The sequence below is a fragment of the Ammospiza nelsoni genome, chromosome 1, assembly GCF_027579445.1.
Source record: "Ammospiza nelsoni isolate bAmmNel1 chromosome 1, bAmmNel1.pri, whole genome shotgun sequence".
Taxonomy (NCBI): domain Eukaryota; kingdom Metazoa; phylum Chordata; class Aves; order Passeriformes; family Passerellidae; genus Ammospiza; species Ammospiza nelsoni.
In genome coordinates this window covers 3,213,770-3,239,079 of record NC_080633.1, presented here as the reverse complement: position 1 = coordinate 3,239,079, position 25,310 = coordinate 3,213,770, and the positions used below count along the sequence as shown (strand labels likewise).

Sequence of the window (25,310 nt, the reverse complement as noted above, 5' to 3'; positions counted from 1 at the left end):
TTGTTTTCCTAAGATAAGATAAGTTTTCCTTAAGATAAGAATTGTTTTCCTTTTCTCTGAGGCTTCTCAGCTTCCCAGAAGAAGAATCCTGGGTGAAAAGATTTTCAGAAAATGTGAATGCCACAGTGATGCCATTGGGATGAGGTTGCTGCATCCCCAGCCTTGCCAGCCCAGCCCTGTGCCACCTTCCCTCCCTGGCAGCCCCTGAAGTCACGCACAGAATATTCTGAGTTGGGAGGGAGTTTACCTTCCAGATGGTTATCAGGAGCCCAGCAAGGTCCCCAGGGCCAAACACTGGTGGGTTTAGGGGTGGGGGTGGGGACAGTTCCTCCCAAAACACGTGGCATTGAAAAATACTCTTCCCACACTTCTTTTAACCAGTGTTTTGTAGCAACTGCTTTCAGCAGGGGAGGAGTAGAGGGGAAAATGGGGTCTTGTCACTGGTGCTCTAAATTAAAATTGTTGCTCTAAATTAAACATGCTACACGTGCAGGACACCAGGGAAGTGCCACCAACCAGAGATTGAGCAAACTCTTGCCCCAGAAAATGCAGGGTGCCACCCAGGCAGACCCACTGAAAGCAGCAGGGCAATTGCTGAGCCAGCCTCGAGGATGTGTAATGATGCAGTGTGTGCCAAGTGTCAGAAATTGCCCTTAAGTGTCAGAAATTTCTGTTTGTATTTATTTATTTGCTAAGGGAACTGTTCCCATTACCTGAGCTGCAGTGAAATCTCCACACAGCAAGTTACTGTGTTTAATTATTCATTTCCTGAAGGTAAACAATTCACCTTCCCTTTTCAAATCTCTCCCCTTCCAGAGCAATAAAACCTCTGCGTGCTTTTGTGTGCTTGCCCTGCTTCTCCTGCCTATCCTTTATTTTAAAAACACATATCCCAGTCCTTCTTATCCTAAAGAGGAGCAACTTCTTGTAGACTTTTCACCAGAGAATTCATTCCATAAGGAGTTCAGGTGCTGCACAAAGCAACCCCAAAGATACACCCAGAGCAAGGGTCACTGGTAATTTGGTGGAAATTTCTTTCTTGTGGGAATGTGCTGCTGTTCCTAACACAGGGCACCACTATGTGGATTTTTTTACTTTTGTTGTTGGTTTTTTGTTTTGGTTTGGTCTTGGTTTCGGTTTTTTGGGGGTTTTTTTGTTAAGGTTGGGATTAAATGTGTGAGATGGCATTTCTTGTTTGGACTCAGATGTTTATTAGTTCTTATTTACATTACAGTATCATAAAGTGTGAGTTTAATAGTACTTATTTCTAATGAGTTAAAAATGGAGCTGTATCTTTTTTATTATATTTTTAAGTATAAATTGTCTAATCAAGAAATGACACAAGTTATTTTTACTTTTAACTTAAAAACTAACTACTCATGGTCTGTAATGCAGATTTTTTTATCTAATTACACAATACTACTTAAGCTCATGAAGAAGAAGGTGAAGAAGGACCAGTTTCTGCTTTAAAACCTCCATTTTGCTTTATATCTATCACTATATTCTAAAACATTCAACTCTTAAGTTTTCCACCCTGTGGTATCACACACTTCTACTCAAACTCCACACCCACAATCCCAGTTCTGTCATTCCATTTTGGAAGCTTCTCCACGGCCTCAGGTCAGTGCAGTGTTCTCTTGGGGGTCAGTGCCTGGCAGCACAGAAATCTGAAATTCTCAGCACCCAGGGCTCCAGCAGTTCACCACTGCTCATTTCTTCTCTTCCAGGTGGGCTGCAAGGCCATGATGGTTTTCTTCCAGTACTGTGTCATGGCCAACTTCTTCTGGCTGCTGGTGGAGGGGTTGTACCTTCACACCCTGCTGGTCATCTCCTTCTTCTCGGAGAGGAAATACTTCTGGTGGTACATCCTGATCGGCTGGGGTGCGTGGCTCCTCCTCCAGGAGGGGATCTTCACTGGTGATTTTAGCAGGAATTTAGCACAGATACCTGGGCACTCAGGTGGGGCAGAGGTGTTGTCCTGGTTTAGGGCAAATTTGGGAGGAAATCTCCAAAAGGGGGCCCCTCCAGCAAGCAAACCCACACGGCCCCTCTCCCCAGCAGTTTGGGAAGGATTCCTCAGAGAGAAGTGGAAAGAACCTGTTTATTTAACAGGCACAGCACCCCCAGCATACAGAATGAACAGTACCCGGTGACACCACTCTGGAAAAGAATGACAAATTCAGAGTGTCTCTCTGGGGATGGTCGCTCTGTTATCAGTCCCTCAGGCACTGGGGCAGCTGCTGCCCAGAGTAGGCCCCGGGTAGGCCACAAGGTGCAAACTCTCGGTGTTCCCAGGGCCCAGCCCGGAGCAGGTTCCAGTTGGTCCAAAGAAAGGAAAGGAAAAACAGTCCAGGGAAAATTTAGACTGCCTAGCTGAACTAACTAATGAGCAGAAGCAAAAACAGGAGCAATAGCAAAGTGAAAAGCAAAGCAAAAAGCAAAAGCAGCATCATGTACTGCCCTGTGTGCCCCTCCAGCTGTGGGGGAGCAGCTGATAGCAAAACCAAAAAAAAAAAATTTCACTCTTCAGAGCCAATCTTGAAGGCACAGAACATGATATCCAGCATAAACAGAACACAGGAATGGGGATACAGCATCATAACATCACCCTAGCACAGATGTTGTAGGCAGCACTCAGCCCCTCTAAGTCGCAAGAAGGATTTGGGACGGTTGGTGGGTGAGAGTTTGGACACGAGTTCAAAAAGTGCCCAAAAACCCAACTGAGTCCTGGGCTGCATCAAAAGAAACGTGACCAGCAGGTTGAGGGAGGTGATTCTGTCCCTGTGCTCTCCTCATCTGAGATCACCTGCAGAGATGCAGCCGGCCATGGTGTCCCCAAAAAAGAAGGTTGTGGAGCAACTCCAGAGGAGGTCATGGAGCTGCTCCAGGGGCTGGAGCCAGGCTGGGAGAGCTGGGAATGTTCACCTGGAGAGGAGAAGCTCCAGGGAGAGCTCAGAGCCCCTGGCAGGGCCTGGAGGGGCTCCAGGAGAGCTGGAGAGGGACTGGGGACAAGGGATGGAGGGACAGGACACAGGGAATGGCTTCAAACTGACAGAGAGTAGGTTTAGATTGGATATTGGGAAAGAATTCCAAATTTGATATCATGGATTGATCTTAAGTTGTAAGGATGGATCCCAGCAAAGTAGAACTGGATTGAACCTGACACTGAATTCAGGCCAGCCAGCTGCCCTAAGATCCCATCACCTGTGTGCTAATGCTGATAACCTTCTGCTCACTGCATTGGTGATTTCTCCAGCTTAATGCAAATCCAGTCTTAAACACATCAAATAAAATTAAACTAAAATCATATAAGGAAAATAAAAAAATTAAATAAAATAAAATTTTAAAAAATTTAAAAATTCAAATAAAATAAAATAAAATAGCAAAATAAAATTAGAAAAATGGTAAGGAAGAGAGAATTAAGCTCTTCACAAAGCAACTCACCACTGAATTGCTGACTTATGCAAATTAATCCTACCAGATCAACTTCTTTTATTTCTCCAAAAAGGAAACAGATTTTTTTTCCCTTTTCATACCATGTAGTTGAAGATTTATGTTTAAGTAAGCAAATAACTTTCTACTGCCTGCTCTCAATAGCTGAAGCAGAAATAATTAGAGCAAGGAAGAATATTGAGAAGAAAAGGTAAAATAAAATTGTGCCATGTCCAGGGACATGCCAGGACTCAGGATTTGCTCAATTATCCATGGAGTAACTTCCATTGAAAGTGGCAGGAGCTATGCTTGGCTTCACACTGCAAAGCAGAGATGATTCTCCATGCCCTGGGCAGAAGGAGGGATGATGGCAGCAGGTCTCGTTTCAGTTTCCCAGGTCAGACCTTTGTTAAACTCACCTCGTGCTCCAGATATTCTTTATTTCAGCACTGGAGAGCTGGCAGGTTTTAAAGAAAAATGCATGAAGGTAATGATTTAAATCAAAGGAAATTTCTTGCTCTCCTAATGTGTCCTGAGGTTGCTTGGGTGCAAAAGGGCAATTCCAGAACATGGCAAGTGCTTGAGGGATATTTTGGCCTTTCAGTCATCCATCGTTTTCAAGAGCATCAGGGATGGGTCTGGAATGGATTATGCATGAATTAATAATTTGGATGCACTAATTAGAGTTTTTACTGGTTTTAGTACCATTGCACTTGGAAATCACTGGTAATAACGTGTACACAATCTGTGAGTAACACAGAGCAAAGAGACATGTCTTTCCTGGAGTATTTCCAACCTAAATCCAGTCAAAGATAAGAGAGAGAAAAGAGCCAGCACAAGGATGGGACAAAAACACCCAAATGTGGCAGATCATGGAGTGAGGAGCAGAGGCAGCTTCACCTGTGAATTTGGCACTCCAGGCTCCCTTACAGGGCAAAAGAGTCCAGGGATATTTCATTTTTATTGTTCTAAATCAAGCATTTAATGTAGCTGGATGACCTGTGTGTGAGAAACACACAATTCTGCTCCTTGATGCTGAAAAGAACCTGTGGTGACCTCCTCAGGCACAGGTGTCCACACTGTAGGTGGCTCAAGTGACCCCTGTTCCTTGCATTTCACCCCTGGAAGGTTTTTCCAGGCACTTCAACAGGAATTTCAGCGTGCTGGGAGCAGTTCCAGAGAGCTGATCTTGCATGGCCACAGGGAGGGAAAGGCAGCGATGGCAGTTTGGCGTGTGAGGGTTGAAAATGTGAAGTATTTCCCCACCCCTGAGGGAAGGCACCCCTCAGTCACTCAGGAGAGGTGCAGAGGGAGGGAGAGCAGCCCTGAGAAAAGAGGCAGATTTTAAATAATCTGGCAATGAAATCAGGGAACCTTTTGATCATGGTTTCTGACAGCAGCACCATCTCTTCTCTCCTCAGGTGCCCCCTCTGTGTTCATCACTGCCTGGACAATTGTCAGGATTTACTTTTTCGATGTTGGGTAAGCCTGTGCACTCAGCTATATTTCCTTTATAAGGAAATTATATCAGTTATATTTTTCTTTATAAATCCTTTAAATGGCCAAGGAAAGTCCTGCAGCCTTAGCAACCCAAAAAACAGCAGTGGCACCTCTCCTCTGCCACCAGGAGCCAGGAAACTCTCCAAGGTCTCCCTGAAATGTCATTTTAAGTCAATCACTCCCCCTCTTTACTTCCCAGTGCCTTGACCAGGATATTTGCAGGGAATTTGTCAGCAGACCTTGATGGCTGCATTTGGCCCCATGCTCAGAGCAGAGCTTTGCAGAATTGACCCTAAACATGCAGGGAATTTATAAACACACCCAATTCTCTCCCACAGGAAAAGGCTAAAAATTCTTTTTTCCCTCTTTTTTCTCAAGCGGATTTTAGGATCTATTCTTCATCCTTTTTAACTTAGCAGCAGCCTTTGATATTTTGTATAAGAAGCAGATAGAGTGCAGCTAAGAAAATGAGACACCACAGTTATCCAAGGATATGTGCAAGTAAAGAGGATTTGATCCCGAAATCCTCATTCTTGCTTTTATTCAAGCAGATAGAGTGCAGTAATTGGAAAGGGGTTTATAGGAAAACACCCCAGAGAGAGGCAGAATCAAGTGCTGATTCTGTCCTCAGTGTGCATTCCCTCACTTCTTGCATTTGCATCCTGGAGTTAAATACATTTTCTCCCATGTATTCTTCCCCTCCAAATGTGTCCTGATTTGCCCCTTTTTCACTACAAGAAGCAGCTCAGATTTCTCACTGCATTTTTGATTTATAGTCACACCAGCACATTTCCTGAGGGCAGCTCACTTCCTTTATGGTTTCACTCTATCTGCATAAAGCTGACCTTATTTACTCTGTTAATAAATAGCCTCTACAATGAGACAGAGACAGGAGCATTTAACCATTCTGGATACCAGTTTTTCTTGCTATATATTCCTGTTAAGCTCCAAAAATTCTTAATAAAAATACAGAATTCTTTGCATTTTCTGGGGGCTTTAAAGCCCTACATTTTTGTGCTGAGTAAAACAGAGCATGAATTTACAGAATGTATTAATACCTTACACAGATTTTTTTTTCATTATCTGGAGAGAAAAATTACAGGAAATAAACTCTAATTAGGTAAGATTTATTAAATAACACTGAGACTTTATTTAAACATTCTAACTCCAAGTGCAAGTGACCTTCATTCAGGCTGTCTCAATTTATTTCAAAAATGAAGTGCACTAGACAAAATTAGGGCCACTTTAATTCTAAATGAAAGGGCAGCACACACCTAACTGGAAGCATCTGTATGTGAGAAATTTGCTCCATCTCCCTGCAGAGTTAGGGCAGATTCAGTCAGTGTAGTCCACAGAGTGCAATTTTTATCACCCTAAAGTTGATGCTTAATATAGGTCTGAGGAACTGTGCCCTAAAAGTGCCTCTCTTCATCTCCTCCTGCCTTCCCTGCCAATATTTGGAATTAGAGGAGCTGAATCTGGGTGAAATTGTCTGCAGTAGGCACCACTAATTCATTCTTACATGAAAGCAGCCCAATTTCCATGAATGCTTTCCTAAAAATGCACCTTCTGTCACCTGGCTGTGCAGATAAAGGTGTCCCAAGCAATATCAGTCATTTCCATGTCAGTCCTTTCCTCTCATTTCCTCCTTGGCTTTAAAATGCAGTCCCAGGTGAGGGGTGGTGTGTGCAGACAGCTCTGGCTTCAGGATGAAATGAAGACCCTTTTTTAACTCTTCTAACCCCATCCATAGCTCAGGTGCAGCTTGCTGGATTTATGGGAATAACCCCACCACTGGCTGGTATTTTTTTCAGAAGGATGTGATGGTTTTTTGTTTTTTTTTTTTTTTCTGCTGGTGCCAATTGCTCTGTGCTTATCAAACCCCCTCCATCCAGAATGGTGGAGAGCCCTGGTGAATCTTTTCATAGATTTTGATAGATTTTCATGGCTTCCATAGAATTTCCCTGCAGCAGAGCTCAGTGTAGGAGAAATTAAGAAAAATCACCATCCACCCCCATATCCATCCTGCCTAACATCCTCCAGCCCATTTTATGGCCAAGAGGAAAAAAATTGACATTACTTCTGGGATATTTGGTACCTACCAGTGCTCACAGCAAGTTTTGGCAATTCCCAGTCCATACACAAGGTTTAGTCCTCTTCACAACCCAGACTAGCAAAACTGAGCTTTTAGGGAAAAAAGAGAAAGCTACAGACCTGCTTGCTTGTTGTGCTTGATGTTTTAAGTCTGGCTTTGTTTCTTTTTAGGTGCTGGGAGGAAATAGTGGAATCCCCATTCTGGTGGATCATTAAAACTCCTATTTTGGTGTCTATTTTGGTAAAGTATCAGCACATTCTGCTGGCTGCAAAGCCATCTTTAGTCCTAACTGGGGAGGGGTGAAGGGGTGTTGAGAAATGTCCTTAAATGCCCATGGAAAATGCACTGCCAGGTAAAATCACACTGTACAATGAACGTCTGCTTTAAGATGAGGAAATTCCTCCTGTAGATAAGCACCCTTACCTGCAGCATTGACCGCAGGAGGAATTTGAAGGGCCAGTCCACCAGGGTGGAGCTCATTTGATGTAGCTTTGACCACCTCCATCTCCTTGGTGGGGTGGCGACCATGGAGAGATGGAGAAATGTGGTTGGACATCCAGGAAAAGCTCATTTTGCCCCAGGAATCAGTGAATTCCACCAGATGACCCATTCTAGGAGGGGTTCTGTTTCTCTGAGCTGACCAGGATGACTTGTTCAGTTGTAGATGTCAACACTACAAATTAACATGAGTCCTACCATGAATTTCCACTTAGATAAAAAGGGAGTAGATGAATTCCCTCAGGAATTTGCCTCTTTCATGCAGTACAGAGTTGCATTCCAGCTGTGTATTTTTGGAGTAAGTTCTGAGGAAATTTGGCTAATTTCCAGAAAAATCAACAGAAGTGTTTTATTTTCATTCTCTGGATATGATCAATCCTGACCATAGGAACCAGGACACTTCTCAGGATCTCTGGGTCCTTCCATCCTTGTTGAACATTGCTCTGTTGGGCATGGTTCCAAGCCTTAAGATCAAATGAACTGGAGTTAAACTTAGTTTTGAGTTTTCTTAAATGAAGTTAACAATGTGGGAAGGGAAGCAAAAAAGAAAATGCAACCGAAATCAAATCAAATATATCTCTTTTAAACAGAAATCTTTCCTTAGACATCCATCTTATTCCATGTACATTATGACTTTTACAAGAAGACTTTTTTCTGTTTTTCTGTAGCATTTATCATGCAGGAATTCCAGACTGAAAGTTTCAGTAATGACATCTTGCTCTGTTTACCTCGCTGGAAAGAAATATAGTACTTAGATGACACATCTCCAAATATGTATATCATCCTGGAAAGCTATAGATAGCATTTTCCCTTGCCTGAGATAAGCTTTCAGTCAAAAAACACACCTTTTTATTCTCCTCAGATCAATGGGTCTGTATTTTCTTTCGGACAATAAATCTTTTCCTCATTGCCAAACAGAATTTACCCAGCAGTTCCTGATTTTCCTTTAGCAAATATCCTATAAATCTTTCCTAAATGAAGGGCATGATAGCCACTGGCTGATGAACAGCAGGTTTCTCCAGGGGGTAATGCAGCATTTCCTCCAAATCCATGGGAATACAGCTGATATTTTAGTGTAAGGAAGAAATACATATGCAAGATCTGTAAGATCTTTAAGGTACATGAAATATATCTTGTGTACAAGGAAGAAATACATACACGAGATCTATAGGATCTTTAAGGTTCAGGAGATATATCTTGTGTACAAGGTGTTAAACACTGAGAACACATTGATTATTTTGATTACATTCTAGGGATAAAAAGTAATCTAAACAACTCTCCAATATCCTGATTCCTGTATTTTCTGCCATGGAATTCCAAGGTTATACCAGGCCCATATACACACTCCACTCTGCTCTTGACCTCTCCAAGCCAACACAGTCAGAATTTAATTGTTTCATTCTTGCCTTTCTTGCAGCAGCTTGTGTGTTATCAATGATCATTAGTGTAGTTGGTCTAGATAATGCTGGTTTCGGGCTAATAAATTTCACTTCCCACCAAATCAGACACACAAACCATTTTTTAAGGAAATAAATACAAACAGAAACTGTGATAAATTGCTCAAAGTAGGTAAGAAGTGATTAAGCAGTGCATCATAACCAAGAAATGCAATGGATATCCAATCACTCATAGGCTTTGAAAAAAGTGTCTGTTTGAGAGATGGGCTTCAGTCTGTTTTATTCATCTATTGTTGTGATAAGTGTAGGAATTGCTGGAAGAAATCTTATCATCTATTTTTGCAGGGAATCAGATTGGCTGGTTTAACACAATCCCTTCCAGCTGCTGAGCCTCTAAAAACCAGAATCATTTGCACATTCACTGACCATGAAAGGATAAAGAAAGAGGTTGTGTGCCAAACCGTAGCTGAACTAAGTCCCCAGAAATCTGTCATTGCTTTTCTGTTTGTGTTGCATGAGTAACAGGATGACTCAACAGAGAGGACCTTAAAAGAAGCAGATTTGCATTCAGTTTGTGCCATCAGGACATTCCCATTCCTAGCTCTACACCTTTGCTATTAAATAAGGTTCACGTTGCTTGAGTACATTGGTGGGGCACTGTGAGATTCTGGGGTGAAAAGAACCATCTAAAACCTGGGTATCAGCCAGGCTGCTCTGGTCTAACATCCCAGGAGGGAACATTCCCTGCTGCCTTGGTGAGGTCTGTCCCTTGCTGCACAAGAAAGAACATGGCAAATATGATGCCTTGGAGTGGCTTCCTGAAACAGAGGCTAGACAACATTAAGAGAATAAAAGTGGGTATTTATTAAAGGCCTTCAAAGGTTCACCTTGGGCAGTCAGAAACCTCTGAGAGGGGCTACACCCAGGATGGATGATGGTCATGAGTTTTTTATACAGTTACAAGTTTGGTCCATTTACATACCAGGGATTATACTGATGTCTTAAACAGCTGGAAAGGACGCTAGGCAGAGTTAAGGGGAATAAAGAGGATATTTACTGAAGAGCCTTCAAAAGTCACACCCTGGCAGTACTGAAGCCACAGTCATGGCCCTGCCCAGATGGCTCCAAGATGGAAGCAAAAGAGGGCTTGGTCACAAGATCTCATATTTTTATAAGTTCTGGCTCATTTGTATTTTGGAGTTAATTGTCCAGCCACAGCTCCAGCCCATAAAGTCCCATCCTTCTTTTTCTCTCTTCAGCCCACGTTGTTTATGCTCTTGGGCCTGAGATTTGGATCATATGTCCTTGGTCCCCAGCTAGACAAGGAATTGTTTTGTCTGCCTACACTGTGAAGAGAGCCCACCATCCCCTAATATGAAACCCAGACCCACACACTAAAGCAGCACAGAACCTGAAAAAATAAAAAAAAAAAAAAACACCAAAAAAACCCTAAAACCCAAGGCATCAAATCCTCCAATTACAGCTTCAGGTAATGAAGTCATATATCCCCAGTCTGCTCACTTCTGTTTATACTTTTGAGGGCCTGAGACAGTCAGGTGTCCCTGAGTTTCAGACCAGAGAGGAATTGTTTTATCTGAATAAAACAGCAGACCAGCAGCTGATAGGCTATGGAGTTTTAGATCTATACCCTAAAGCAGTACAGGATCTGAAAGACATAAAACCTAAATCCTATGGCAACAAATAGGATTGAGCAGAGGCCTGCTGGAGTGGATCCTGCCCAGCCATAGCACTGAGAAATTCTCTCTGGTGATGGTGAATTATTCATTTCATCTGCCTAGAGAGATTCTCACATTTATGAAAGGAAATGCCAATTTTTGACTGGCTTTGGTTTGGTTTGGTTTGGTTTGGTTTGGTTTGGTTTGGTTTGGTTTGGTTTCCCTGGCTCACCACGCTCAGCAGATGGCCCTATGCCACTGCCTTAAATCGGCCTTTGCTGGGTTCAGGGTGTCCCCAGCAGGCTGCTGGGTCCCAGATAGCACAGTCCTGTTCGGGAGACTGTCTGAGTTCCTAGGCAGTTCTCAGCCACAGGCAACCTTAGCAAGCTGTCCTGGTTTAGGGCAAATTTGGGAGAGAATCTCCAAAGGGGACCCTTCCAGAAAGCAAACCCACAGGGCCCCTCTCCCCAACAGTTTGGGAAGGATTCCTTGGAGAGGAGTGGAAAGAACCTGTTTATTTAACAGGCACAGCACCCCCAGCACACAAAATGAACAATACTGGATGGCACCACTCTGTCACTGCTCTGAAAAAGATGACAAATTCAGAAAGTCTTTCTTGGTGGTGGTCACTCTGTTATCAGTCCCTCCAGCACTGGGGCAGCTGCAGCAGCCACAAGGTGCAAATTCTTGGTGCTCCCAGGTCCCAGTCCGGAGCAGGTTTGGTCCAAAAAAGGAAAGGAAAAACAGTCCAGGAAGGAATTTGGACTGTTTAGCTAAACTAGCTAATGAGCAGAAGCAAGAGCAAGCAGAAGCAAAGCAGAAGCAAGAGTGAGAGCAAAGCAAAAAGCAAAAGCAGCACTATGTACTGCCCTGTCTGTGTGTCCCACCAGCCGTGGGGGAGCAGCTGATAAGAAACCAAAACAAAACATTCACTCTTTAGAGCCAGTCTTGAAGGCACAGAACATAATATCCAGCATAACCAGAACACATGGATGGGGATACAAGCGTCATAACATCACCCTAGGACACAAGCTGAAGCGAGATCATCTCTTTAGTGACTGTCAGCTCTTTGTGATTTCAGCCCTTCAGCTTGCTGGGTGCCACAGCAGGCAGATGCAGGGAGAGAGAGGAGAAGGCCATTTGGAGTTCCACAGAGATGTCTTTATTGAATCTTCTGAGAAGGGTTCCAGTGACAGCTCTTCTGCCAGAACCAGGCTAAACCAGCCCTTTATATAGGGTACAGGGGGATCAGAAAGGGCCCAATGGCAGGGGTTAAAGGAAAGTGACCTATAGGGTTACAGAGAGATAAACAGGGGTTCCAAAAGGCAAAAAGGGGTCTTTCTAGCCCATTCACCACGACTTGGCATTTCCTATCTTCAGGCTTCTGCACGCCATGGGGCCCTTGCAGAGCCCGGGCCTGCTACACCGCCTGGTGAGCCACCTACAGGGTTATAGAGAGATAAACAAGGGTTCCAAAAGGCAAAAAAGGGTCTTTCTAGCCCATTCGCCACCACTTGGCATTTCCTACCTTCAGGCTTCTGCATGCCACGGGGCCCTTGCAGAGCCCGGGCCTGCTACACCGCCTGGTGAGCCACCGGGCGCCACACGCGGCTCCTCCCGCGCGCTCCAGGACGTCGTGCAGGTAGAGAGAGGAGAAGGCCGTGTGGGGTTCCACAGCAATGTCTTTATTGGTTCTTCTGAGAAGGGTTCCAGTGACAGCTCTTCTGCCAGAACCAGGCTAAACCAGCCCTTTATATAGGGTACAGGGGGATCAGAAAGGGCCCAATGGCAGGGGTTAAAGGAAAGGTACCTACAGGCTTACAGAGAGATAAACAGGGGTTCCAAAAGGCAGAAAAGGGTCTTTCTAGGCTATTCACAACTCTTGACATTTCCTATCTTTAGGTCTCTGCACACCACAGGGCCCTTGCAGACCCAGGGCCTGCTACACCACCTTGCCAGTGACCTACAGGGTTACAGAGAGACAAACAGGGGTTCCAAAAGGCAGAAAGGGGTCTTTTTAGCCCATTCACCATGACTTGGCATTTCCTATCTTTAGGCTTCTAGACCCAGGGCCTGCTACACCGCCTGGCGAGCCGCCGGGCGCCGCGCGCGGCTCCTCCCGCGCGCGCTCCAGGACGTCGTGCAAAGCTGTGCTCTATGGGCTTGACATCATCATACTTGGGATGTATGACACGAAGTCCCAAGCAGGCTGATGTCAGGCCCAAGATGCCATCATCCTGTGTCGGTTTTCCATGTGCTTCCTGCCCCAGAGAAGGGGCTCTCTCTGCTCATGGCTTGTTAAACGGCAGCTCCTTCCATGGCAAAAATCATTCCAGTGAGAGGAGCTTTCCTCTAGTGATGGGCTCTTTTCCCTGGAGGAGAATGCTGATGTTTTACCCCTCTCTTCCCATCTCCACAGGTGAACTTCATCCTCTTCATCTGCATCATCCGTATCTTAGTCCAGAAGCTGCATTCCCCAGATGTTGGGCACAACGAAACCAGCCAATATTCGTAAGTCCCAGACCTTCCCAACCCTATCCTAAAAGTGTTTTTTGGGAAACCTGCCTGACTGCTTGATAATTCTTCATTGCATCTTGTTTCATGATTGCATCTGTCTGCACTGATCAAAATCAATTAATTTTAATTGCTTAAAGCAGATTAGAAATCAGGAGATGGAGCATTTACTAAAAGAGCTGGTCAGGTTTTATGTCAGTTTGTGGCAGGTGAGATGGATTTCTCCTGGGATTAATGATGAAGAAATGAGAGTAATAATAATGATCATGAAGCCAAATATAATTTTTCTTTGAATATTTAATATTTATTTGATTCTGAAGGCAGAAAGACCCTCATGTAAAACAAAAAGTTGCTCTCCACAGTATAAAGCCTTTTTTTCCTGATCCTCATTTTTAAAAAAGAAGAGATCTAGAAAATTACCATTCAGTAGGATCTGTGACAAATTTTCCTCATCCTAAAAGAGATCTCTAAACAAGATTGGATTAACTCAATACATTTCTCTTCTCTGTTGAGAAAGATCACTGGCTTAGAAGTTTTACTTGACTTAATACTTTTATTCCAAGGATATGAGGTTGACCTTAATGGGGCTTTATATAATGAACAACATGCAAGAGAGATCAACATCTCTCTCAGTGGCCAAGGCTGGTCTCAGCTGCAGTATTTTAGGAGTGAAAGAAATGTCTATCTGCATAGATTTATTCTGGCTTCAATACAAATAAAATAAAAGTCCAGACCAGGTTATTTTTTACTCTTCCCACTGTTCTGGCTCTGCTTTTCAGCTATCCTTGATATTTATTAAATGTTTCCTAGAAAAGAATTCAATAAAAGAGTCCAGTGTCTGCATGGTCGCTGCTTGTAAATCTTTGTCTTCTGAGGGAGCTGTGCTTTTGGGTACCCTGAAGAATCTCAGTTCATCTTCCTGCAGGATGGAAAAAAGTAACAATATGTTCCTTAAATCCTGCCCAGCCACAGTACTGAGACTTTCTCTCTGGTGATGGTGAATTATTCATTTCATCTATCTCAAGAGATTCTCAGATTTATGAAAGGAAATGCCAGTTTTTGACTTTAATTTTCCTGGCAGCAACCAAAGCCAATTACCTATTTTTCTGTCATCACAACACACCTACATTACCAGACCCTGTGCTTTCTACCACCTGCCCTTCTGGATTTCCAATTGGGAATTTTATCTTCACACCCCAGGTTTACAGCAGGTGCATAGATTAAATTAGCATATTTAAATAATTTCTAGTACTGAGCATTGTCCTGGCACTGCCAGCTCCTGTTCACCTCAGCAAAAGTGCTGCCAACATGCACCTGATGAGTTGTGCCCAGATTATCTCAGAGGTCATGCTGGGCTTTGGGTTCAGGACACATTTTCCAGTGAGGTGGAGCTGCCAGGAAAGCTCTTTTTGCCTTGTAAACACACGTAGGGCGTCTTGGTAAAACACAGAGCTCCCCTCACTGACCTGCTCTACAGGGGCTTCTGCTGAAGGACAACTGATCCTGACATCCACAGATCCTCACCTTCCTTCACCACCTGCAAAGATGGCTCAGTTCCCCTAGGGAGTGAATCAGTTGTTCACTTCACAAAATTATAGAATCCCACAACATTTTGGGTTGGGAGGGGCCTTAAAGCTCATCTAACCTCCTGCCATGGGTAGGGACACCTTCCTCTATCCCAGGTTGCTCCTTCCAACCTGGCCCTAAAATTTTAGGTTTCCAATCCACATTAGGTGCTTTAGGACACTTCCAATCCTTGCATGGACCTGTCACACAGGACATAGGACCTATGGGACACTTGTCCCCTTTTACAATGGCACCTGGCCAACAGCCACATCTGGAAAACTCTGTTGACTGAATTCAGTGCAGCAGGTACAAGACACCACACTTTCCAAGGAAAACAAATACTAATTGTCTGAAATTTAAGTTTAGATCCCACCAAAGTGAGTTCTCAGTGTGGTCCCAAGATTTTTACTTTTAGGCAGAAATCTGTGGAGACTTCTGGGGTTTGACTGCAGGATCCAACAGTTCTTAGCAGAAAACTGCTGCTGAAATGCTGAGGGAGCTGGGGGTGTTTAGCCTGGAGAAGAGGAGGCTCAGGGTGACCCTATTGCTCACCACAACTCCCTGAAAGGAGGTTGGAGCCATGTGGGGATCAGGCTCTTCTCCCAGGCAACAAGTGACAGGATGAGAGGAAATGGCCTCAAGTTGTGCCTGGAGATGTTCAGGTTGGACATCAGGAGGAGTTCCTTCACCAGAAGGGTTGTGAAGCATTGGAAGTGGCTGCCCAGGGAGGCTGTGGGCTCCCCATCCCTGGAGGTGTCCAAGGAAGGCCTGGAGGTGGCATTCAGAGCTCTGGGCTGGGGACAAGGTGGGGATCAGTTGGACTCAATGGTCTGGGAGGCTTTTCCCAACCAAATGACTCTGTGATTCTGTGTGCATTCCTCCTGCCAAATCTGAGATAAATCTGTTTTAAACTAACAGCATCCTGGATAGCTCATTTGCATTTCTCCTTCCTTCTCATGTGTATTTTATATTGTTTATTAACACACACAGCCTGCTGACAGCACTGTTCAACTCCATAAGGTCTGAGCTTAGCTGCAGGCTGGAAGTTCAGGTGTGCTGCTGACTCCCTCATTAATGCTGCAGGCAGGGAACTGGGCTTTCATGTGCTGGAAGCTGTAAAAACAAGTCTCCCCAAGCAGTTTTCTGGAAATGACAGGGACATGCGCAAGAGTGGGACAGCAATATTTCAGGCAAATGGAATTTGTCTTCTGCCACAGAAAACTGGAGCAAAATTCATCTCTCCATTCTGTCCATGTCTGTGGATCAATATTGTCATTAAATTCCTCTGAGTAACTTTTCCATTATGATTTCAAGGAGCATGACTGAAATGTTGGTTCACTCTTGCCCAGTCCCAAGGACAGGAGCAGGTTCATGCAGGTTAATGGACACATGTTCTCCTAAAATTACCTGTCACCAGGTGTGACAAGTCAGAGAGTGAAGGTCTGGGATGTGCTGGGAATCAGAGTAATGAAGGTTTTGAGAATCCATGGTTTCCAGCAGATTTAACCAATTTCAGACAATCCCCCAAGCAGTTCTGCCTCCTGCACAGCCAGGCTGGAGCTTCCTGGGAGAAATGACACTGGGACTGGGTGATGATTTTCCTGTGTGCAGTGTTTACGTGGTGGAGTCTTTAAAAAAAAAATCACAGAGCCCTTTTCTTGATGGCAAAATAAAATCTAAAACTCAGTATCTGGTGAAGCTCAGTGTTGGGAGCAGGAGAGTGGTGTGAGGTGTGCAAATTGAAGGAGAAGGCTCAAGTTTTGTCATTTATGTCCTTTTCATCACCACAGTCCAGCCAGGAGGGAAAATATTGTAATTAAGGGCCCAGTATTGTCTGCAACGATCAGATGAAATTTTCTCTTCCCACTGGAAGTTGCAAACAGCATCTCTGTCAATGTGGGACACAAAGGTAGCACCACATCTCCTCCTCTAGGCTGATGTTCCACAGAGAACTCTGATTTTGGATCCCCATGAGCAGGGATGTGCCTGCTAGTGAGGGATGTGAGAAAGGCAAACTCCTGTAAAGTTCCTCATCTCCCTGCCGGCCCTCATTTTGCTGGGATGAGCCACAGCCTCCAATCACAGCCTTATTGTTGAGAGGAGAGCCAGGGAGAGCCACAGAGGGGCTCTGGGAGGCACAGGGATGAGCATCCTCTGCACAGAGCTGCCACATCAGCCTCCCAGTAGGCTCCTGCAGGTGCCAAATTATTACAGCGACCTGTGTGGGTCGCTGCTGGTGAGAGAGAGATGGTGAATTTTGTTTCTTGAATTAGAAGGCTTGATTTATTAATATATGATATAATACATTATAGTTATACTAATAGAATATAGAGAGAGGTTTTGCAGAGCAGCTAGGCTAGCTAAGAATAGATAGAAAAGAATTCTATAACAAAGTTGTGTTTAGGGATTCAGTTTTTTATCTTGCACTGATGATTGGCTTTTAATAATAAACATAGAAAATGAGTTAATCAAGGTGAATCTTATTGCATTCTACAGCAGCTGATAATAATTGTTTACCTTCTCTTTGGGGGCCTCTGGCTTCTTGAAGACGCAGAAATCTGAAAGAAAGGATTTCTGTGGAGAAATGTCTGCGACACCAAATAAATGAAGATGGCCTGAGAGGTCTGAGCCTAATAAGGCTTTGGAGGTGGAGGGGTTGCAGGTGGAAAAATTAATATTTCCAACATCCCATTTATTTTATTATATTATTCCAAAATAATATTATATTATTCCAAATCCCATAGATTTATTCCATCCAGAAGCCTCTGAGAGAGGAGGAGATATCACAAGATAGGAGTGACCAAGGGAGACAAAACCCCCACAAGCATCCTTAGACCCTTGATTTCATTTTCTTTCTGCCAGCTACTTTTCAAATAATGATTACATTTAATACATTATCATCTCTTCCTAATTAAACCCCTGATTACCCAGCATGATGCCATTAAGCACTAATACTGTTCATCCCCCTCCTTTGGAGACATTCATTGTGCGGTAGCCTGTCATTATTCCCAGCTAAACATACCATTTTCCTCCCAGAAGCTGTAATTTTCAGAAATCCCAGGCAAACAAAGACATTGGTAGATGATGATTTAGCTTGTGGAGATGAAAAAAAGATCTCTGGTGGGCGGAGAAGAAGAGAGGAGGGAGAAAGAAATACCTCCAGTGGAGCTACTGGGAATAAAAATGTCACATTTTATGGTGCCACCAGGTCTGAGATCACCAGCCATCTGCAGTCTGTGGGACAGGGAGAAATAATAAATTTTCAGGGTTTATTTCAGGGCTCAGCTGCAGGATTCCTCAGCCTCTTACCCTCTTCCCTCTCCCCTGGTGGCTCATGTTTGTCTTTCCAACAGGAGGCTGGCCAAGTCCACTCTGCTGCTGATCCCTCTCTTTGGCATTCACTACATCATGTTTGCTTTCTTCCCTGACAATTTCAAAGCAGAAGTGAAGCTGGTCTTTGAGCTCGTGGTTGGGTCATTCCAGGTAAGCCACCATTTGGGTCACCAGGTTTGTCACCCGGGAGAAATGCAAAGAGCTGTACAGGGGTTTTTTTCTGGACATGCCCCATATTGCTCTTGTACCTTTGTGGAAAATCTACTCACTCCAGCCTGGCCAGGATGAAAGATAAATTTATGTTTTGCCTTCCAGAAGGAGATTATCTTCCCTCATTTTAGGAAATTAAAAGAAAATGTTGCTGTCTACATTGATGTCTCTGTGTTTTTTCATACTTTAAGGAGAAAAATAAACAACTGAGTTCTGTTTTTGTATCACTGACATGTCCAAGGCCAGGGTGGATGGGGCTCTGAGCAGCAAGTTTCATTCAGTGGTAAATTATTAACAACCCTGTCTGCATCATTATCACTGCACATCTGGCACCTGGAAGTGTTCAAAAACTGTGCGGATGTGGCACTTGGGGACACGGGCCAGTGGTGGACTTGGCTGTGCTGGGGGAATGGTTGGGCTTGATGATCTCAGAGGTCTTTTCCAACCTGAACAACTCTGTGGTTGTGTGATCTCTCCTTTGGGAAATGAATGGATCTACACTCTGTCTGCAGTGCTAAAATCCTGTTTTCTCCTTTTCCCAGGGGTTTGTGGTGGCTGTGCTGTACTGCTTTCTCAATGGAGAGGTGAGACCAGACCATCAGAGTTTTTTTGGTTAATGTTTGCAGCTAGAACAGAATGAATGCATGTGGAGAGTGGTATCAGATATCAGAAGGCTGATTAATTACTTTATTATACTAGATTATTCTGTACTACATTACACTATATTACATTACATCTAAACTGAATCTACACAAGCACTCAACTCAACTGCACAGCATCTCCTGACTGTCAGTGACAGTCCCAACACACACACCTGGATCCAATTGGCCAATGAATCAAAACACACCAGAATCCAATTACCAGTTCCCTTCAGGTAAAAAATCTTCCACAGTGCATTCCACTTGTGAACAAGAGGAGCAGCAATTGAGATAAGAATTGATCTTTCTTTCTCTGAGGTTCCTCGCTGCGATTCCCAGAAATATCCTTGGGAAGTTGTGCCTTGCTTTTCTCTGTGAAGAGAAATGTGACCACACACAGTGTCAAGTTGCATCAAGGGAAATTTAGGTTGGGTATTAAGAAAAAGTGATAAAATATTGATGAAGTTCTGGAATGGCTGTCCAGGGAGGTGGTGCAGTCCCCATCCCTGGGTGTGTTTAACAAGGCCTGGATGTGGCACTGGGTGCCTGGGTTTAGCTGAGCTGTTGGGGCTGGGTTGGACTCGATGACCTTGAAGGTCTCTTCCAACCTGGTCCCTCTGTGAATTCTGTGAAACACCAAGTGATGCCCTGTGCTGCCTTTCCTCTTTCCCATGCCCAGGTGCAAGCCGAGCTCAAGAGGAAGTGGCGGAGGTGGCACCTGGAGCGGTTCCTGGGCTCGGACATGAAGTACCACCACCCTTCCCTGGGCAGCAACGGCACCAACTTCAGCACCCAGATCTCCATGCTGACCAAGTGCTCGCCAAAGACGCGCCGCTGCTCCGGCTTCCAGGCCGAGTTCTCCCTGGTGTGAGAGGCTCCCCAGGCACTGAGCATCCCAAACTGAGACACGAGGATCCCCGGGAATCAGTGATCCCATGAGAAACCCCTGTGAATTGACCTGCTCCACATGAGCCAACAGAGGACACACAACTGGAAGAGCCGCTGGCGTCCAGGATGAGATTGGACGAGCCAAGAGGCAGAGGAACGCTTTTGCTCTTCCTCTTTTCAGGCCTTTCACTCTTCAGTTTCAAGCCCTCAGGGACTGATAACTCTGAGGAATTGTCCAACTTAAGCTTCAGTTTCAAGCCCTCAGGGATTGATAACTCTGAGGAATTGTCCAACTTGCTTGAGGACAGCCTGGGAGATGCTGGTGTGACATAAATAATGAAGTACTGGGGGTAAGGGAGGGAGAGCCTCAGTCCTTGGTGGCTTTACCAGAACTGGCATCTCTCAGACAAATTGCACTTTTTTTCTAAAAAAATGAGCCAGTAAAGGAGAGACAGAGGCAGGAAGCAGGAAAAAAAAAAAAAAAACACCAAACATATGAATGTGCCAAAATTCCTGTGGATAAGAGGTGATGATGCAGCACCAAAGACGGTGCTGGGGACATGGGGAGAAGGGACAGGAGGAACGTGAGCAGGAAGGGAGAGGCCAGCACATGGCCCCCACATTTTACACAGGTGGAGATGAAGCTGCAGCACCAGGAGAGCCCCTCAGAGGATGCCCCAGTGTGTTCTGCTATTTCCCCACCACCCTTGGGAGCAGAAGCTTTCCAGGAACCCTGTGGAAGAGCAGATCACTGAGAAGGAGCAGCATGAGGACTGTGTTGGTGACATGGTGTTTTGCTTGATTGTGTTCCATGAACAGGAAACTCGATTTGCATGTATAAAAAGCAGGGCCAGATGCCAAAAGCAGAGCACGGCTGTGTTTTTTTCATTCTCTTTAAGTTGTCCCATAGATCTCGGTGCATGGATGCACCCAGGCTCATTAGGGATCAGGGGGAAATAATTGGGCTGTAATTCATTTGCACTTGCTTAGCACACATTGTCAGGAAAGGGAAGTACAGGGCCCTGTAATCCTTAATTGAGTCAGAGCTGCCATAAGGAGCCACTCTCCAGATGAAAAAAAATGAGTGTCACAGCAGCAGGTGAAATTGCTTTCATCAGGACAAGGTTGTCTCAGCACACAACTGGCACTCCAGGAGGGAGGAAGGAGTGCAGGAGCTATTAAATGGATTTCTTCTTCAGCTTTTCTGGGAAACTTTCATCCTATGTGAAGGCATTGCTAGATATTTAAGATGTGTGTGTGCATTTTACCTTTTTTCTGAAGGCCTTTTAGTTTCCACACAGGGGCAACTCCTACTTGAAGAATGCACATGGATTCCATTAAAACCAAGGGAGAATGTTTTTTTTTAATTCTTGTTTTTGTGGTGGAGAGGCAAATGAGAAATGTTAAAGCCCAGTCCTGCTCATTTGAGGCAACCCCAGAGTCCCAAACTCAAAATACAGGGATACAGATGCTCATGTCTGTGCCCCACTCAACTGCATCAAGTGGGGTTGAAAAAGTTTTATGCTGAGGGTGAGAAATCCCTGCCCAGCTCATGAGCACCCTCAGTAATTGGGCTACTGCCATCCTACTAAAACATGTCCTTGTGAAGGAGTGTCTGGGTCACCAACACAGACACCTGGAGAGGGAGGTGAGCTCCTCTTTTAGAGCTCAGAGATCTCAGTTTCTCTGCTTTATTTCTCCACAATGAAATGAAAGTTCAATGGAGGGAAGCACCTGCAGCCTGGCGGGGCTGGGGGTTATTGGCCCTAAGCAAAGGATGCCAACAAACCACACTGAGCCCAGGAGGAGAACTTGCAGATCTAGCTCCTTTCTGAGTCCTGACAGGGCAGTGTTCCATCCATAACCATTCCCAGAGCCTGTTATCAGCTCAGCTGGGTTCTCCCAAAGTATTCATCCAGGTGTAGGACTGATAACAGTGTGGTGGGCTGCAGTCATGAGGAACTGTGATCCACCACGGGCAAAGGTGCAGTCCTGAGTCTGCAGGGAGCCAGCTCAGACCTGCCACATGGCTACCCAGCCTGTAGGTCCTAAAACATCAGGAAGACATGAAAATTCCTGGAATTACAGTGCTGGTGATCCCAGGCTGGCCAGGTGTGAGCCAGCTTTGTTATGGCTACTTTGCACTGAGCCCACATCAACAGTGAGGATCCAACTCTGACGTGCCATGAGATCACCAAAATGCAGCTCACTGATTCCCAAAATGCAGAGAAAGCAAGAGGATGCTCCAATTTTTCCCACTTTTCTTGAATTGAAGCCTTTATGCCTTGACACCCCTCAAACAATATCCCATTAAAATCCAGAAGGTTCTCAAAAGCAAGAACCTTTGAAGTGGTCCTGAGCAGAGTTCAAGAAAAATTTGTATGATGCTCTCAAGGCATTTTGTGTGGCTTTTGGGGTTGTCCTGTGGAGGACCAGGAGTTGGACTCGATGATCCTTGTGGCTCCCTTCTAACTCAGGATATTCTGTGATTCTCTTTGTGTTTGGTGCTTGTGCTGCTCTGCTGAGCTTTTTCAGACCTGGATTAGGACTCACCCAGTAAACACTGGAGAAATCCCCCCAGTACCACCACTTCTGCTGCTGTGCCTGGTTCAAAGCAAGGATTTGACTTCATTTTTCCAGGTGAATGACTAACTTCAAAGAAGCCCAGAAGAAGCAAGGGAAAATTCAGTCTCAGCTTCCAAATTGTTCCACTTGGTGTAAAATGCTTTGTCTTACTGGTTCAGAGTTCTGAAGCAATGTCAGTCTGGGAAAGATTGGATCCATCAGGCTGCAAAGCCATTCTCCCTGTTCATCTGCCATGGTAAATATTTATACCCAACAAAACTGATGGGCTGCAGAGGAGAGACTGCCCAGTCTTGGGAATGCATCCACTGAGGTGTGAACTGGAATTTCAGGTGCCAGCCAAGCAGCAGAGGAGCTGGAGCACAGAGCTGTGGAGCAGAAGTGCAGCACCACTGCCAGCAGCCTCCTTTGTGGGATGTGAGGGAATCCCTTCCCATCTGTTCCAGGCCTGTGAGCCATCCTGTGAGACACACTGAGCATTTTCCCTCTGCTCTTCCCTTTCCTCTCCTTGTGCTCCCTTTTCCTCTCCATTTGCAGGAAATTTGTGTGTTTGCAGTATTTTTTGTGTTCCAGCCCTGTGCTAACCCAAGCCAGCACCAGCCATATGCCAAAGACAGCCAGGAAAGGTTTGCCTTTTGGAGATGTGACAGGGAAAAACCCCAGCTGGATATTTACCCTCACCAGAGGCTCCTCTGCAGCCTGTCACATTCCCCACCAGGCTGTTCTGCACAGGAACCTGAAGATGGGATCTTCCCTAAGCTGAGGGGATCCTTCAAAAAGTGTGGAGTATATCAGCATGCCAGAGCTGTGCCCCCAGGCACCCTGCTCACAATTATTTCATCACTGAACATCCAGCCATGCCTCCTTTCTGCTGTCAGGGGTGTTTGAGGGGTTAAATGAACCTGCTGAATGGACCTGCTGCGACAGGCATGGCAATGTCAGCAATGCAAAGCTGCCAGCCCAGCTGTGTTCCAGGAAAACACAGGAGCTGGGGGTGGAATCACTTCATAAAGAGAGAAATCTTCTCACTCTGGGGACGTGAGCAATCAAGGGAATGATGACATTGGCATTGGGCCCTGTTTGACTGGAATTGGCTCCAGAACTTGGCCTGGTCTACTCTGCTTCTCATCCAGCTCATCAATAAAATGGAATTCAAGGACTTCACTGCAGATGACAACGTGGAGCAAGCTGTCCTGGCCCCATGACCTGGCCCCACACAGAACAGAGCTTAGCACTTTTGCTGCTTCCCCACCCAAAACTGACCCCAGCAGGGAAATTGCATCCATTTGCTGCATCAAAGATCAGAGGTGTGCCTCTTAAAATGTGTTAAAGGAGAAAAGGAGACTCAGGGCTGCCCCCATCACTCTGTGCAGCTCCTGAAAGGTGCCTGTGCTCAGCTGGGGCTGGGCTCTGTCTGCAGCAGCACTGACACAGCCAGAGCACACAGCCTCGAGCTGCACCAAGGGAAATACAGGTTGGATAGCAGGAAAAGTTTTTCACAGAAAGAGTGATAAAGTTCTGGAATGGCTGCCCGGGGAGGTGGTGCAGTCCCCATCCCTGGGTGTGTTTAACAAGGCCTGGATGTGGCACTGGGTGCCAGGGTTTGGTTGAGCTGTTGGGGCTGGGTTGGACTCGATGGCCTTGAAGGTCTCTTCCAACCTGGTCATTCTGTGAAAGCTTCTTCTGCCTCTGTTAAAAGGCACAGATGTGTTTGAGGATCATGGATTTGGGCTCCGAAACTCTTTATATAAATAAAGCCAAATTCTGATCCTGCTTGCACCAATCAGTTCATGGCAATGACTCCTGAATTACACCAGCATTAAACTGGGATTTGCCTTCAAAATAATTATTTTTTCTTCATTCTGGAGCTGTTTACTCCCTTTTCACATCAGGGACAGAGTAAGCCCCTCCTGTTCTATACTTCAGGGATTGAATTATTAAATTTATTCATAAGTACAGAACAATTAAAATATAAACAATAAATTACTGTCAAGGTCTAGAGGTAGCAGGTTCAATGCTAACATTAGACTGTAGATATTTCTGTTCAGCTGGGACCTGTGTTGCTTTGTGACCCTCTCACAAACAGTAAGAAATGAGAATATGACCATGTTTAGGGTTTAGCAAATTAATTCTGTTGCAGAATTTTAGAGGCATTAAAATCAAGCAAGTTTTTAAAATCAGAGTTATGTATGCAGGAGCAGCAGCATTACTGCAGTTGTGGAATGAAAAGTGGAAAAGGCCAGAAGCTGAAAGATCTGAGCATTTTGTTTTATTTTTGGTTTGTTTGGGGTTTTTTGCTAGGAAACAAGTCATGTTTTTCTCCAGGAAGGTGTTGCTGGAGAAAAGATATTTTATACATGAACAAATCATCATATTTCCTTTTTTCTCTCTATCCCACTGGGTTCCCATTCATCTTAAAAGCAATGAGGGTCATGTGTGTGCCCCAGGGCAGAGGGGTTAAACCCAAATCTCTGCTCCAATCTGATGGAAATGCTTTCAGAGAGAAATGCACCTGCTGATTAATGAAAGGTTGATGGCAGTTTTTCAAAAGCAAAATGAAGTTCCAAAGAAAGCTCAGGAGTGAATGAACACCATTGGCTCCATGGCAGGGATTAAAGGGGTTTGGGGGGATTTTTTTGTCTCCATTCCTTCTAGATTCACCTCAGGGTTTAAACAAGGGGAAAGGAAACATAGGGAAAGGAAATACAAAATAATTTCTGACCAAAAGGGAGTATCTCAAACTGGGAAGTGCCAATGTGTGTCTCCATGAAGCTTATGTTACTCTGAGCACACAGGTGCATCTTGGTTTGATAAATGGCCTGTGGAAGCACAGGAGGACCAGGAGCAATGTCCCTTCTCTGGCAGGTGAATGCAGCCCTAACAGGAAAGCCCACATAAAACATTCCTCCTGCTGTGTCCCACTGGGTGTTGGGCACAGCCCAGGTTCCCTCCCAGCCCTGTGCTTCCCCCCCGTGGCATC

General features: G+C 45.0%; 1 protein-coding gene across 1 annotated transcript in view; it reads left to right on the top strand.

Annotated features, from left to right (window-relative positions):
- The window catches only part of VIPR1 (vasoactive intestinal peptide receptor 1), a 75,636-nt gene extending 50,748 nt beyond the window's left edge, over positions 1–24,888 (top strand). The window contains exons 6-12 of the mRNA XM_059483469.1: positions 1,728–1,881; positions 4,854–4,914; positions 7,198–7,267; positions 13,018–13,109; positions 18,032–18,161; positions 18,764–18,805; positions 19,539–24,888. Coding sequence (XP_059339452.1) covers positions 1,728–1,881; positions 4,854–4,914; positions 7,198–7,267; positions 13,018–13,109; positions 18,032–18,161; positions 18,764–18,805; positions 19,539–19,730 — 741 coding nt within the window. The 3' untranslated portion in view covers positions 19,731–24,888. The remainder of the gene's footprint in view (positions 1–1,727; positions 1,882–4,853; positions 4,915–7,197; positions 7,268–13,017; positions 13,110–18,031; positions 18,162–18,763; positions 18,806–19,538) is intronic.
- Positions 24,889–25,310: the final 422 nt, after the last annotated feature.